The 16,947-nt window shown below is 48.1% G+C and overlaps 1 protein-coding gene across 1 annotated transcript in view; it reads right to left on the bottom strand.

The window, feature by feature from the left end:
* Window positions 1-9,844: 9,844 nt before the first annotated feature.
* Window positions 9,845-16,947, bottom strand: part of LOC138756936 (lysyl oxidase homolog 3B-like) — a 47,899-nt gene continuing 40,796 nt past the window's right edge. The window contains 4 exon segments of the mRNA XM_069923395.1: window positions 9,845-12,529; window positions 14,839-14,950; window positions 15,846-15,917; window positions 15,919-15,983. Of these exon segments, the coding sequence (XP_069779496.1) occupies window positions 12,456-12,529; window positions 14,839-14,950; window positions 15,846-15,917; window positions 15,919-15,983 (323 nt within the window). The 3' untranslated portion in view covers window positions 9,845-12,455.

Here is a 16,947-nt window from a genome sequence, read left to right as displayed (position 1 = left end):
CCCCTGAACACTGATGCTAAACATGTGCGCACTATTACCCCGACATTTCACATCGCTTACGTCATCAAGGACAGGTGGGGTCTTGGGGAGGGATTGGTTCTGAGGAAGGGCCGGGGTCTCATGGAGGGGAGTATCTCTGGAGAGGGGCTGGGTCTCTGGTGGGGAGGGGGAGGGGTCTCTGTTAGAGAGTGCAAGGTCGGGGGGAGGTCTTTGAGGAGATGGTGGGGTTTCAGAAGGGGAGGGGTCTTTGTTGGAGAGTGCAGAGTCGGGGAGGTCTTTGGGGAGGGGGTGGGGTTTCGGGGGACAGGGTCTCATAGAGGGGGAGGGGTATCTGGGGGCAGGATCGGAATGGGAGGGGTCTCTGGGGAAGGGGGCAGGGTCTGGGGGAGTGGTGGAGACGGGCAGAGTCTGTGATGGCTTGTGCTCAGGGCCCCCTCACCGAGCCAATCTAGCCAGGAGGCTCCCCACTCTCACATCACGGGGAGGGACTTGGGTGGTGGTGGTGACATTGGGATTGGAATGAGGTGATGGGCTGAAGGGTGGAAAGAGGGAGGCCTTAATGAGGAGGGTGAGGGGAGGGAGGTGATGAGGGTTTGATTTTTTGGAGGAGTGATCTGGTTCTACCCCCTCCCTCCCCTACCCCCTGCCCCCTCCTCTTCTCTCTCTCCCTCCGCCCAATGCTCTGTGGGTGAACAGCACGCTTCCCTTGATGGGGCCCCGGTCCTTGAGGAAAAGTGGCTGGGACACCGGCACGTCCCTCCCTCCACTGATCCATCAGGCGCTGTGCATGAACACTGGCCCCATTCAGCAAACCCAGAGTCAGGCTGTGTTTCCGGAGCACACACACACAGCCCAGGCTGTCCTGTACTCTGTCCTGGTAAACATGGCCTTCTCTGGGCCTGAGCCACACGGAGAGGAACACATTCCAATCAGTGTTGGCATTCCTGAGCACAGAACGTGGTCTGGACCTTCGTACTGAAGGCACAGTCGGGGAGAGGTGTACAGAAACAGGCCCTTCAGCCCAACTGGCGATACTGACCTGAATATCCCACTTCCCCATGTCCTTCCTGTCTGCCTGTGTTTGCCCCAACTCCCTGTACACTGTTCAAAGTTCTTTTTATTGCCATGAAATAATAGATTTAAAGTGTTTTATACGTGATGTACATGACCTGTCTGCCGTAAGGCAAATGGAGTCTCCATAAGTGTCGCCCGGCATCTCTCACTGTACGAGAGAAAGGGAAGTAAAAGAGAGTCCCTTCAGGGTCACGGAGTGTCCGTGGATTTGCCTCCCTCAGGCCCACAGACTCCTGTTCGATTGCACTGCTGTACATGACAATAAACTCACGCTCCTGTGTACCATATATGCGCCTGCAAAAGTGCCCCCGCTCGTCAAAGCTCCCGTCGCTCCAGCCGCTCACCCATCTGAGCACCCCGGCCACTTGCGCATCCGATTTCCCAATACCCCGAACGAAGCGGGTACTCACCATGGGAGTATCCATGTAATAGTCGACCACTCCCCCCCCATAAATTTCACCCTAAAAACTGGTCCACAAATTTCGAATAATCAAAACAGGACGTATGCAGTGAAGGGGAGGGGATTGAGGAATGCAGAGGAACAGAGGGATCTTGGAATAATGGTTCATCGTTCCTTGAAGGTGGATTCCCATGTAGATAGGGTGGTGAAGAAGGCTTTTGGTGTGCTGGCCTTTATAAATCATAGCATAGAATATAGGAGCTGGGGGGTGATGTTGAGACTGTTTAAGGGATTGGTGAGGCCAAGTTTGAAGTATTGTGTGCAGTTCTGGTCTCCAAATTAGAGGAAGGATATCAGTAAGGTAGAGAGGATGTAGAGAAGGTTTACGAAAATGTTGCCTGGATTGCAGTATCTTGAATACGGAGAAAGTTGAGTCGACTGGGACTTTATTCATTGGAGCGTAGAAGGTTGAGGGGGGATTTGATAGAGGTATTTAAAATTATGAGGGGAATAGATAGAGTAGATGTGAATAGGCTCTTTCCCCTTGAGGGTAGGGGAGATTGGAATGAGGGGTCATGAGTTAAGGGTCAAAACTTTAGGAGTAGTATAAGTAGTGGCTGAATGGAATGATCTAGCAGAAGAGGTAGTTGCGGCAGGGTCAATTCTGTCATTTAAGAGAAGGCGAGATGAGTACATGGATGTGAGGGGGTTGAAGGGTTATCGGCAGGGAGTGGGAGGGTTATCGGCAGGGAGTGGGAGGGTTATCGGCAGGGAGTGGGAGGGTTATCGGCAGGGAGTGGGAGGGTTATCGGCAGGGAGTGGGTAGGTGGAACTAGTGGAGTTTCGCGTAAATCGGTACAGATTAGAGGGGCCAAGATGGCCTGTTTCCGTACTGTATTGGTTATATGGTTATATTACACACGTACATAAGATTATGTGTCTGTCAGTCATTGTAGCCAGCCCCACCTTTGCCCCTCCTCCAGCAGTTCGTTCCACTCACCCACCACCCTCTGTGTGAAGAAGGTGCCCGTCCAGTTCCTTTTAAGCCTCTCCCTTCTCTCCATAAGACGTGTCCCCCTAGTTTTAGACACCCCGACCCAGTGGAAAAAGACTATTTACCTTATTGATGCCCCTCGTGACTTTAGAAACTTGTGTGTTCCCTTCAGCTTCAAACATTACAGCAAAGTACAGGCCCTTCAGGCCTCAATATTGTGCTAACTGAAACATCTAAACCCTCCCTATCCTGTAACTCTCTATTTTCCTTCCATCCCCGAACATGTCCAAGAGTCTCTTAAATGTTCCCAGGTTCCAGCCCCCACCACCATCCCTGGCAAGGCAGTCCAGGCACCCACAACTCTATATAAAAACACCCCTGACGTCTCCCCTAAACTTCCCTCCCTTCACTTTGTACACATCCTCTGGTTTTTGCTGATCCTGCCCTGGGAAACAGGCACTGTTCACCTTATCTATGCCTCTCAGAATGTTGTAGACCTCTATTAATCTCCTCTTATCCCTCTGTACTCCAAAGAGAAAAGTCCCAGCTCTGCTATCCTTGCCTCATAAGACATGTTCTCTAATCCAGGTGACATCCTGGTGAGTCTCCTCTGCCCCCTCTCTACAGCTGCCACATCCTTCCTGTAACGAGGTGACCAGAACTGAACACAATGCTCAGAATTATTTTCATGACCATATTTCACACAGATCATTGTTTTAATTACCTTTAAAAAATAAAAAGTGGAAAAGAAGAGAAAGTGTCCATCCAGAAATCTGACGGTGGAGGGGAAGAAGCTGCTTTTGTACCATGGGGTGTTTATCTTCAGGCTCCTGTACTTCCTTTCCAATGGCAGCGGTGAGAACATAGAACACTGAGGAAGCAGTACAGGCCCTTCGGCCCTCGATGTTGTGCCAACTCATATTCCTTCCTAAAAAAAATACTAAACCCTCCCTACCTCCCTATTTTCCTTCCATCGAGTTGACTGTCTCTTTAATGCCCCTAATGTTACAGCCTCCATTACCATCCTTGGCAAGGCATTCCACGTAAGATTGGTCGGTCTATAATTCCCAGGATTCTCCCTATTTCCTTTTTTAAACAAGTGGGCACATTTGCCATTCTCAGGGCTTGGCCTGGTTGGTGGGGGTCCTTGAGAATAGAGGCTGCTTTCTTGAGACACCGCCTCTTGTAGATGTCCTCGATTGAGACTGGTGATTGTGCTGACGCTGACCATGTTCACAACTCTCTGTGGACTTGTTCCTCTATTTGTAGTTTTGGTAGTTCAATTTTAGTTAGAAATTCATCTATTTTCCCTTCTTTCCCTTCGTTTTCGGTTCGGTATAATTGTTCATAGAATTCTCTAAAGTTTTCCTTAATTTCTTTTGGATTATATGTAATTTGTTTGTCTTTTTTCCTTGATGCCAATACCATTTTCTTAGCTTGTTCTGTCTTAAGCTGCCATGCTAGGATTTTGTGCGTTTTTTCCCCTAATTCATAATATTTCTGTTTTGTCTTCATTATGTTCTTCTCCACCTTATATGTTTGTAATGTTTCATATTTTATTTTTTTATCCGCCAATTGTATCTTCCTTCATTGCTAATTCTTTTTCTATATTTACTATTTCCCTTTCCAACTGCTCTGTTTCCTGATTATAGTCCTTCTTCATCTTGGTTACATAACTTATTATTTGCCCTCTAATGAATGCTTTCATTGCATCCCATAGTATCAACTTATCTTTCACTGATTCCGTATTTATTTCAAAGTACGTTTTAATTTGTCTTTCAATGAATTCTCTAAAATCCTGCCTTTTGAGTAGCATGGAGTTTAATCTCCATCTATACATTCTTGGAGGGATGTCCTCTAACTCTATTGTCAATATCAAGGGTGAATGGTCCGATAATATTCTAGCTTTATATTCTGTTTTTCTTACTCTATCTTGCATACGAGCTGATAACAAAAATAGGTCTATTCTTGAGTATGTTTTATGTCTAGCCGAGTAATATGAATATTCCTTTTCATTTGGGTGTTGTTTCCTCCATATATCCAAAAGTTGCATTTCTTGCATCGATTTAATTATAAATTTGGTTACTTTGTTCTTTCTGTTAATTTTTTTCCCAGTTTTATCCATGTTTGAATCCAAATTAATGTTGAAATCCCCTCCTATTAATATGTTCCCTTGCGTATCTGCTATCTTCAAAAAAATATCTTGCATAAACTTTTGATCTTCTTCGTTAGGTGAATATACATTGAGTAAATTCCAAAACTCTGAATATATCTGACATTTTATCATTACATATCTCCTTGCTGGATCTATTATTTCCTCTTCTATTTTAATTGGTACATTTTTACTGATTAATATAGCCACTCCTCTTGCTTTTGAATTATACGATGCTGCTGTTACATGTCCTACCCAATCTCTCTTTAATTTCTTGTGCTCCGAGGAGTCACGTGATGGAGTAGTGGCCGGACGGTGAACTCCAGCCCTCTCCAGAAAAGTCGGGAAAAACAAAGAAAAACACAAAGGCACAGAAATAAAAGTTACAGAAAAGTGAGTATAAAGGTGGAAAGAAGATGGCGACAAAAAAAGAAAAATCGAAAGCAACGGTAAGAAGAGAGGAAGAGAAGACAAAGGAGGAAAAAGGTGAAGGCCTTACCTGTCCGAAGAGGCCCGCTGCGGAGAGAGAAACCCGCTCCCTCAGGTCGGTAAATAATGGACTACAAAAATGGCTCACTGAGCCGAGTAAAAGTGCGCAACCGCGCATGCGCAAGGAATCGCGCATGCGCGATGCGAATGAAAAAAAACACACCGACGGGAGGGGGGACCAGCTGGGGAGTCGATCTCCACAGCCGGCAACGACAGCTGCAGAACATCTGCAGCAAGAAGAGAACACAGAAGACAATGGCAACAAGAAAGAAGAGAAGAAAAGGACAACAAAGAAACAACAGATGGCCAACCCAGAGGAAGAAGAAGAGGAAGAGTATGGTGAAATAGAAGAAGAAAAGATAGGCAAGGTAAAGGATATACTTGCTCTTATTAAAGGATACATGGAGTCATTTAAAGAATGGCAAACACAGGAATTTAAGGATTTAAGAAAAAGAATAAACAACACAGAAGAGAAAATGAATAAAATAGATATGACCTTAACAGAAATGGGAAAGAAAATGGACAAGATGGAAGAGCGGGCAGTAGCAGCAGAAATGGAGGTAGAAGACTTAAAAAAGAAATTGGAGAAATCTAATAAAAAAACTAAAGAGACACAAGAACTACTAGCTCAAAAAATAGATACAATGGAAAACCAGAACAGAAGAAATAACATAAAGATAGTGGGCCTTAAGGAAGATGAAGAAGGCAAGAATATGAGGGAGTTTATAAAAGATTGGATCCCCAAGACCCTAGGATGTCCAGAACTACAGCATGAAATGGAAATAGAAAGGGCACATAGAGCATTGGCCCCTAAACCACAACCACAACAAAAACCAAGATCTATTGTAGTAAAATTCCTAAGATATACTACAAGAGAAAAGGTACTGGAGAAGACAATGGAAAAAGTAAGAGAGGGCAACAAACCACTGGAGTATAAAGGGCAAAAAATCTTCATTTATCCAGATATAAGTTTTGAACTCCTAAAGAAGAGAAAAGAGTTCAATACAGCAAAGGCGATTTTATGGAAGAAAGGGTATAAATTTATACTAAAGCGGTATTGAAAATATTTATTCCAGGACAACAAAACAGACTATTCTCGGATCCAGAAGAAGCACGAAAATTTGCAGAACAATTACAAAAATAGACTGAGGGATGAAGACGGGTAATGAGGGTAAAAATGATCACGATTGATATGTATGCGGGTAAAGAGGTATAAGAGTGAATAGAGACAATGTGCATACGTGAATGTATCTGTACTTAGAGGAAAATATAGATAGTATAGACAAGAATTAATAAGGGAAGGTAATGGAATAGAGAGAATAAGGAGGGAATTAAAAGAGTGACCTTTGTGACATATGAAAAGTGAAATCTTTTCTGGGGGGGGCGGGGTGGGGGGAAATAGCGGTCACTGCAAAATCAGTTGACGCTTGCGAGTGGATTCGCAAATCCAAATGGAGAGGGGAGATGTGGTTGTCCGACAAGGGATAAAGGACAACTCAGGAGGTGAAGGGGAGATTGGGGATAAATAAGATAGAAATAGGAGAATAAGGAAAATGTTGGATGTTGTAGGAATGTTGTCTTATAAAGAGTTGAAAATAAGAAAACAGAAATGGAAAAGGAGGAAAGGTAATGATGGAAAAACGGAAAGAGAAGATAAACAAAATATAAAAGGGCTACGCTGAACTATATGACTTTAAATAGTAATGGAATACATAACCAAATTAAAAGGAAGAAACTACTAAATTTAAATGAATAAATGTATTCCATTAGAAAAAATAACAGATAGGTTAAGAAATAATATTGAAATATTCGAGCAAGTATAGGAGCCTTACATTAAATACAATAGCGAAAAACTACTGGGGACAAACATTACCTAAGTTGATGGAAGGAGAAGGAAAGAAAAGAATGGACTCAGTAGAATTTCTGGTGTAATTTTGTTGAATGACAACATTGTCTGACTGGCTTAATGCAACCTAGATTGTATACCTAAAATGGATGAGAGGGGGGGTGGGGGGGTGGTTTGGGAGGAAAGGGGGGGGAGAGAAAAAGTCACTGTATATGTGTGAAAAAGAAATAGTGTATATCATGGCTAATGTGATTTATGGTGTGAAAAATAAAAAATTTTAAAAAAAAAAAAATTTCTTGTGCTCCAATTCAGTTAAATGTGTTTCTTGCACAAATGTTATATAAATTTTTTCCTTTTTCAGTAAATTTAGCAGTTTCTTCCTTTTAATTTGGTTATGTATTCCGTTAATACTTAAAGTCATATAGTTCAACGTAGCCATTTCATACTTTGTTTATCTTCCCTTTCCGTTTCCTCATCATCACCTTTCCTTCTTATCCATTTCTGCTTTCTTGTTTTGAACACTTTATAAGATGACATTTCTAAAACATCAAACATTTTCCTTATTCTCCTATTTAAAACTTCTTTAACCCCATTCTCCCCTCCCCCTCCTGAGTTGCCCTTTATCCCTTGTCGGGCAACCACATCTCCCCTCTCCATTTGGATTTGCGAATTCACTCGCAAGCATCAGCTGATTTTGCAGTGACCGTAATTCCTCCCCACCCAGCCCCCCTCGGAAAAGATTTCAATTTTCATATGTAACAAAGGTCACTCTTTTAATTCCCTCTATTCCCTTTCCCTCCCTTATTAATTCTTATCTATACTCTATATATTTTCCTCTAAATACGGATACACTCATGTACACACATATATTCTTCTTTCTTCTTCTTCTTTCTTTGGCTTGGCTTCGCGGACGAAGATTTATGGAGGGGGTAAAAAGTCCACGTCAGCTGCAGGCTCGTTTGTGGCTGACAAGTCCGATGCGGGACAGGCAGACACGGTTGCAGCGGTTGCAGGGGAAAATTGGTTGGTTGATTTTTGCTCTCGTTACATGTCTTCATCTCTCTGCTTGTTTTGTAGTTGTTCTGCAAATTTTCGTGCTTCCTCTGGATCCGAGAATAGTCTGTTTTGTTGCCCTGGAATAATTATTTTAAGTACCGCTGGGTACTTTAACATAAATTTATATCCTTTTTTCCATAGATCATTTTTGCTGTATTGAACTCCTTCCTCTTCTTCAGGAGTTCAAAACTTATGTCTGGATAGAAAAAAATTTTTTGACCTTTGTATTCCAGTGGCTTTTTGTCTTCTCTTACTTTCTTCATTGCTTTCAACAATATATTTTCTCTTGTTGTATATCTTAAGAATTTTACTAAAATGGATCTTGGTTTTTGCTGCGGTTGTGGTTTCGGGGCTAATGTTCTATGTGCCCTCTCTATTTCCATTTCTTCCTGTAATTCTGGTCTTCCTAGGACCCTGGGGATCCAATCTTTTATAAATTTTCTCATATTCTTGCCTTCTTCATCTTCCTTAAGGCCCACTATCTTTATATTATTTCTTCTATTATAGTTTTCCATTATATCTATCTTCTGAGCTAACAGCTCATGTGCCTCTTACTTTTTATTAGATTCTTCTAATTTCTCTTTTAAGTCCTCTACTTCCATTTCTACGATTATTTCTCGTTCTTCCATATTTTCCACTCTTTTTCCTATCTCTGATATGGCCACTTCCATTTTATTCATTCTTTCTTCTGCGTTCTTAATTCTTCTTTTTATCTCATTAAATTCTTGTAATTGCCATTCTTTCACTGATTCCATATATTCTTTAAAAAAAAGCTACATCCATGTTGCCTTTCTCTTCTTCTTCCACTTCTTTCTGTTTTTCTTCTTCCTCTGGGTTGACCATCTGTTGTTTCCTTGTTTTCTTTTTACCCTCTTCTTTCTTGTTGTCGTTATTGTCCGTGTTCTGCACCTGCTGCTGTGCTGCAGGTGTCTCTCTCAGGTGTGGAGATCGACTCCGCAGCTGTTCCCCCCTCCCGTCACTGTGTTTTTTTTCATGCGCGGTTGCGCACTTTTACTCGGCTCCGCGAGCCATTTTTGTAGTCCCGAGCCCGGGACCTCCACTGACCTGAGGGAGCGGGCTTCTCTCTCCGCGGCGGTCCTCTTCGGACATGTAAGGCCTTCACCTTCTTCTTCCGACGTTCTTTCATCTTCTCTTCTTCCCGTTGTTTTCGACTTTTCTCTCTGCTGCCATTTTCTTCTCACCTTTATTTTTACTTTGTTTTAATTTTTAATCTTGTACCTTTGTGTTTTGTGCGTTTTTTTTAAACTTTTCGGGAGATGGCTGGAATTCCCTGACCGGCCACTACTCCATCACGAGACTCCTCCTATCATCCACAAACTTACTGACTTATCCTTCGCCTCTTCATCCAGGTCATTTATAAAAATCACAAAAAGCAGGGGTCCCAGAACAGATCCCTGCAGCCCCTCCACTAGTCACCGACCTCCAGACAGAATACTTTCTCTTCTCACTCCCACTTCCATCCCTCCCCTCTCCTTGCCCCCTCTCCTATCCCTTATCTGCTCCCACTCTCCCCTACCCTCCCTCTCCCACACTTTCCTCTCCCTCCTCTTCCTCTCTCCCCCACCCTCTCCCCTCCCTCTGCCTCCCCTTCCTCTCTCCCCCACCCTCTCCCCTCTTTCCCCTACCTCTCCTCCCTCTCCCCTACCCCTCCCTCTCCCCCACTCATCTTCCCCATCCTCTCCTCACCCCCTCACATCTCCCTTCCCTCCCTCCTATCTCCTCCAGCTCCCCCCACTCACTCTCACCCATGACCATGCCCCAGACCCATGCCAATGGGTGCCCCCATAGCATGCACCCAGACCGAAACATGGGTAAAAGTCCAACATTTTATTGAAATAATTAAATATACATTTGGACCAAGACTAAACATAATCTGTAAATGACCTGTAATCCCTGAAACCCAGTGAGGACACGTGATTGGACGGTGTGGCTGTCTGAGGACATCTGATTGGGTGGTGTTGGTGTGATTGGGTGGCGTGGCTCCCTCACCTGTCGGTGCTCCCCAAGGTGGATCTCCCCACGGCGGGGCCCCAGTGGTGGGAATACAGACTGGGGGCTCTAGCCTTGCCAGGGTCAGGGGATGCGGGGTCTCAGGGAGAGGCAAAGAGACCCTGTGGTCAGGGTCTGTGAGGTGGCCACAAACCACAGCCAGAGGAACAGGAGCCCATCCCCATAGAAACAAACGGCTAAAACCCACCCCAACAGAAGTGGGGGTAACACCCTGTCCACAAGACCTGCGCGACTGATGACATGGGGAATGGGGCTGTAACAGGGATAGGGGGAGGGGTTGTAATGCAGTGACAAGTGTCTGTTATATAGTGAATGGTCTGTAGCACAGGGACTGGAACCTGTGATAACATCTATGGAGCTGGGACAAAGTTTTATAGAAAATTGCCAACACACTGATGGGCCTGGGTCTATCACATGATGGCAGGCATCTTTAACACAGAGACAGGCCAGCGGTTCATTTAACAATAACAGTCCTGGCTGCGGTAAATCAGACATGAAGACCCGTAATTCAATGACAAGACAGAACCGTAACAGAGTGATGGCACAGATGTGTAGCACATTACAGAGAAGGGCTGGGGTCAGTGGGGCTGGGGCAGGACTCAGGACAGAGGTGGAGAGGGAAGTGCAACATGGTCACAGGCCGAGGGTTGGTGATGCTGAGATCAGTGCTAGGTCTCGGTGTGTAACGATGTGATGCGGTGTGGGCGTGTAATGGTGTGTTCAGGTGTGGGTGTGTAATGGTGTGATCAGGTGTGGGTGTGTAATGGTGTGATCAGGTGCAGGTGTGTAATGATGTGATTGGACACAAGTGTGTAACGGTGTGTTCAGGCATGGGTGTGTAATGGTTTGATCGGGTGTGGGTGTGTAACGATGTGATGCGGTGTGGGTGTGTGACAGTGTGATCAGGTGCAGGTGTGTAACGGTGTGATCAGACACAAGTGTGTAACGGTGTGTTCAGGTGTGGGTGTGTAATGGTGTGATCGGGTGTGGGTGTGTAACAATGTGATGCGGTGTGGGTGTGTAACAGTGTGATCAGGTGCAGGTGTGAAATTATGTGATCAGACACAAGTGTGTAACGGTGTGTTCAGGTGTGGGTGTGTAATGGTGTGATCGGGTGTGGGTGTGTAACAATGTGATGCGGTGTGGGTGTGTAACAGTGTGATCAGGTGCAGGTGTGAAATTATGTGATCAGACACAAGTGTGTAACGGTGTGTTCAGGTGTGGGTGTGTAATGGTGTGATTGGGTGTAGGTGTGAAGAGGTGTGATGGGGTGTGGGCGTGTAATGGTGTGATCAGGCATGGGTGTGTAACAGATGTGATAGGGTGTGGGCGAGTAAAGGTGTGATCAAGCGCAGGTGTGTAATGGGTGTGATGGGGCATGGGCATGTAATGGTATGATCAGTCATGGTTGTGTAATGGTGTGATCAGGCACAGCTGTGTAACGGGTGTGATCATGCGCGAGGTGTGTAACGGGTGTGATGGAGCGTGGGTGTGTAACGATGTGATCAGGCGTGGGTTTGTAACAGTGTGTCATGACATTCTGAACCAGTTCCGTTCCTGATCCAGATGTGGTTCCGATCCATTTGTGACTTGATCCACATGTGGCTCCGAGCCAGTAGTGATGCCCCCATGGGCAGCAGTGCCCCACTCTGTTCCAGGGGGTGGGTTTGAGGTGGATCCCAGTGCCTTCGGTCATCACCGCACATCTCTCCCCCAGGACGTGTGGCCTTGCTCAGAGGCAGAGGGACTACCCAGCAACAGGGCAGGATGGAGGAGAGGGCTGGTGCCCAGAGCGAGGAACAGGCCTGGTGTCAATAAGGAGGTGTGGCTGATGAAGGGAGGATCTGGGTGGAGCAGAGTGGATCTAGGTGAGTGGTGTGGGATTAGGGGTGGATCTGAGAGAAGAGGGGTAGGGAAGGTGCAGCAGGGTGGGGGAGTGGAGGGGGTATGGGATGGGTGGAAGGGGGTAGGGGAGGTGTGGGTAGGGGAGGGGTGGGTCTTGGTGGGTGGGTGGGGGTGTGGGGGTAGGGGAAAGGTGGATGGTTGGGGTGGATCTGGGTCATGGGGATGGGAAGGGGTAGAATTGGGTATGGGAATGGGGTGGGTGAAGGGGAGTGGGGGGGTTTGGGGAGTGGGGGTGTTTGGGGAGTGGGGCTTAGGGGATTGAGGGGGAGGGGAGTGGGTGGGAGGAGGTAGAGGAGGGGTGGAAGGGAGTGGGAGAGGTTAGGGGAGTGGGGGTAGGGGAGTGGGGGAGTAGGGGAGTGGGGGTCAGGGAGTGGGGGGTCAGGGAATGGGGGGGTAGAGAGGAGGTAGACGAAGGGTGGCAGGGAATGGGAGGTTGTAGGGGAGTGGGGGATTGTGGTAGGGAGTGGGGAGTAGGAGAGTGGGGGGTAGGGGGTTGGTTTGGGTTAGTCTAAGGGATCAAGTTGTTCAGCTGCCCTGGGTATTTCTCAAACCTCCTCTCCTCCTCTTCACTGAAGGCATCACCTGGAACACGAAACAAAGAGAGATCAGACGGGGAAGGGAGGGGGTGAATCCTTCAAGTGCACTGGGGACAGACTAAACGAGAGGATGGAGTGGCCTCAGTGGGGACTGGTCATATACCGAGGATAAACTGGCTGAATGACCAGAAGGTAAAATGCTCATTACGTATCTGGGGTATGGAGCTCGTCTCTGCAAAGGCAGTTGTAAAGACGCCTGATCAATCTCACACCCCCCCCCCACCACCCCCATCCCCACGCCCCCCCCCCCCCCCATCTCCTCACACTGACTGAATTAACTTCTCTCACTAAAATAACACTACTGCTGGAGTTACTAGAACCATAGAACATGACAGCAGAAAAACAAGACCTTTCGCTCCTTCTAGTCTGAGCTGAACCATTTTTCTGCCTCGTCCCACTGACCTGCACCCAGTCTATATCCCTCCATCCCCCTCCCATCCATGTACCTGTCTAAATTCTTCTTAAATGTTAAAATTGAGCCCACATTCACCATTTCAGCTGGCAGCTCATTCCACACCCCCACCACTCTCTGTGTGAAGAAGTTCTCTCTCATGTTCCCCTAAATTTTTCGCCTTTCACCCTTCACCCATGTCCTTACCCACCCTCAGTGGAAAAAGCCGACCTTCATTTACTCTGTCTACCTCATCATTTTAAATATCAAATCTCCCCTCATTCTACACTCCAGGGATAAAGTCCTAACCTGTTTAAACTTTCCCTGTAACCCAGTTCCTGAGGTCCAGGCAACATCCTAGTAAATCTTCTCTGCCCTCTTTCTATCTTATTGATATCTTTCCTGTTGTTCGGTGACCAAAACTGCACATAATGCTCCACATTTGGCCTCACCAATGTCTTATACAACTTTACCATAACATCGCCAACTCCTGTACTCAGTACTTTCGATTTATGAGGCCAAGATGCCAAAACCTCTCTTTACAACCTTATCCACCTGTGATACCACTTTCAGGGAATTATGTGTCTGTATTCCCAGATCCCTCTGTTCTATCCCATCCCTCAGAGCCTGACCATTCACCGTGTACGCCCTATCTTGGTTTGTCCTTCCAAAATGCAAACTCCATCTGTCATTTTTCAGTCCATTTTTCCAGTTTGTCCAGATCAGGCTGCAAGCTTTGAAAACCTTCCTCACTGTCACTCCTGTAGATCCAGGGAGAGTGAGGTCTGTCCTACAACACTCTCCAGGCCCAACTATTCACCATGTAAGTCCTATTCGGGTCTTGACTTTCCAAAGTTCAAACACCTCACATGTGTCAGAGTTAAATTCCATTTGCCACTTCCATGGCCCACCTTCCCAGTTGATCCAAACCCTGTTGTAAAATGTCCTACCAGTGTCCCTCACCACTCAGCTCCCCCCCTCACCCCTCCACTTTTGGGAAAATAAACTCAGCTTCTCTTCCTCAACTAAGGCACTCCATCCCGGCAACACCCTGAGGAATCTCATCTGCTCTAGCTGGAATTTACAGCATCTGCCAGCTGTGGGCCAGGTGTGTACAGGTGTGGACCAGGTGCAGGCCAAGTGTATACAGGATGGGGACCAGGTGCAGGCCAGGTGTCGACCATGTGTGTACAGCTGTAGTCAGGTATGCACCAGGTGCACACAGGTGAGGATCAGGTGCAGGCCAGATGCGTGAGCCAGATGTGCACAGATGCAGGCCAAGTGTGGGCCAGGGTGCACCAGATGCAGACCAGCTGTGTACAGTTATATACAGGTGCAGGCAGGTATGTACATGTGTGAACCAGGTGTGTACAGGTGTAGGCCAGGTGTGTATAGGTGCAGACCAGGTGCAGATCAGGGGTGGGCCAGGGTGGACCAGGTGCGGACCAGTTGTGTAGAGGAATATGCAGGTGCAGGCCAGGTGTGTGCAGGTGTAGACCAGGTGCAGCCTGGCTCCAGGATCTTCCTGCTGTGTTCAGTGCGCCAGGCACTCACAGCTGGCATCCTCATGCCCTCAACCACCTTCTCCACCTGTGTTGCCACCCGTGGGAGTCTTGGCCTCTCTGTTCCTCAGTATTTGCAGGGAATCCCCAAATCTTGAGCAGACGCCATTTGTGGCCTTGGTTCAGTGTTCCTTCCTCACCCTCCCCCAACCATCCCTCCTACATTCATATCTACCCATCAGAGAGGGTGCCAGGATGGAACCCTGCGGGACTTGATGGGCATCACACATAGACCACTGGCACCCGCTTCCCTGCGTTTTGGAATGGATTGGGACCTGTTTGACCATCATGGTGGGCACCCTGCAGGCCATGATGGCAGCTCCAGTCTGGGATTGGCATTACCTATGTGGCAGTTGTGCATCCAGATGCGATGCCCATCATATTTACAATTACATTTCATGGCGTTGTTGGTGAAGTCACTCTCAGAAACCTCGTAATTCGGGTTAATCACCACCTGCCGAGAGAGACCAGTCAGTGCCTACAGACAGTGCCCCCACAGTCAGTGCCCTCACAGTCAATGACCCCGTCAGTGCCCACACAGTCAGTGTCCCCCACAGTCAGTGCCCCCAGTCAATGACCCCGTCAATGCCCACACAGTCAGTGCCCCATCAGTGCCCACACAGTCAGTGCCCTCCCATAGTCAGTGCCCCCAGTCAATGACCCCATCAGTGCCCACACAGTCAATGCCCCCAGTCAGTGCCCACACAGTCAGTGCATCCGTCAGTGCCCCCAGTCAGTGCCCCCGTCAGTAACCACACAGTCAGTGCCCCCACAGTCAGTGCCCCCAGTCAGTGCCACCCACAGTCAGTGCCCCCAGTCAGTGCCCACTACAGTCAGTGCCCCCAGTCAGTGCCGCCAGTCAGTGCCCACACAGTCAGTGCCCCCAGTCAGTGCCTACACAGTCAGTGCCCCACAGTCAGTGCCCACACAGTCAGTGCCCCCAGTCAGTGCCCCCAGTCAGTGCCCACACAGTTCAGTGCCCCCAGTCAGTGCCTACACAGTCAGTGCCCCCAGTCAGTGCCTACACAGTCAGTGCCCCCAGTCAGTGCCCCCAGTCAGTTCCCATGCTGCTAACAGCACCCCGCACTGCCCAATTTGCCCAAACTGCCAACAGAGCCAACCATGCCAGCCAGTGAGGCTGACAGCTTCCCACCCCTCGTCTCTCCTCCCCAAACCCCTCTCCCCTCCATCCACACCCCATCCCCCTCCCTAATGCCCACCCCATCCTGTCCCATACACCCCTTCCCCCATCCCCACCCTTCCACCTGCCCCGCCTCCCTCCCCTACCCCAACCACCCCCTCTTCCCCACCTTCACCTCACCCCTCCTCCCCTCCCACCCCCCGCTGACCTGCATGATGTAGTTGCCAGCTTTGATGTCAGTGATGTCGATCCATTGACAGTCGATGTCGTGCCGGTACGTAGTCCCAGCACCCGACCGTGATGCCCTGCTCCCCGAAGTTGGCGCACTCATACCTCTTGTGTGAGTCTGTGACATGGAGAGTGTTACCAGTGACTGGCACTGCCTGTCACCCACTGTCCACCCTCTGCCCACGGAACGCTGCTGGCAAACCAGGGACAGCCCTGTTGCACCATGACAAGTGGCTCAACACACACCCTGATTTCAACACACCCTGATTTCCAGAAACGTTCCTCATCCCATCTGCATCTCCCACATCCCAGCTGGATTCACACAGATCCCAGCAACATGCCCACTGGATCTGCAGAAATGGGATCAGTGGGCATATCGCTGGGATGAATGGGCATCTTGTTAGGATATGCAGGAATATTCCTGGGATCTAACACGATGCCTGTTCGTCCCAGCGAAATTCCCAATGATCCCATGTCTTCGCAACTCAAACGATTGAAGATCGTGACAGAAGATTCCCTTGTTAAAGAAGAAAAAGGGACAGTGGGGAACAATGGAGAGAGGGGGTAGGGAACAAAGAGGTGGGGAAGGATGGAGGGGAATGAGAGAGAAAGATGGTAGGGAAGGAATGAGGGTGGGGAAAGAGGGTGGGGAACAAGGGGGAGAGAGGGAGGGGGAGAGGGGGGGGAGAGAGAAAGAGGGGGAGAGAGAGGGAGGGAGAGGGGAGGGAAGAGGGAGGGAGAGGTAGAGGGAGAGAAAGGAAGGGGAGGAGAAAGGTGAGGGGAGAGATGGGAAGAGGGGAAGGGGAGAGAGAGAGGGAGGGAGAAGGAGAGAGGGGAGAGGGGGAGAGGGAAGGGGAGAGAGGGAGAGGGAGAGAGGGGGAGAGAAGGAGGGGGAGAGAGAGAGGGAGAGGGAGAGAGAGGGAGGGAGAGGGGAGAGGGAGGGAGAGGTAGAGGGAGAGAAAGGAAGGGGAGAGGGGAAAGGTGAGGGGAGAGGTGAGGGGGAGAGGGGAAGGGGAGAGAGAGGGAGGGAGGGAGAGAAAATAGGGAACTGGAGGCAGTTTGTTCAACATCTATTGTCTGCA

This window comes from Narcine bancroftii, chromosome 3 (genome assembly GCF_036971445.1).
Source record: "Narcine bancroftii isolate sNarBan1 chromosome 3, sNarBan1.hap1, whole genome shotgun sequence".
NCBI lineage: Eukaryota > Metazoa > Chordata > Chondrichthyes > Torpediniformes > Narcinidae > Narcine > Narcine bancroftii.
The sequence above is the reverse complement of the archived record's forward strand: the minus strand, read 5'-3'. Positions and strand labels throughout refer to the sequence as shown.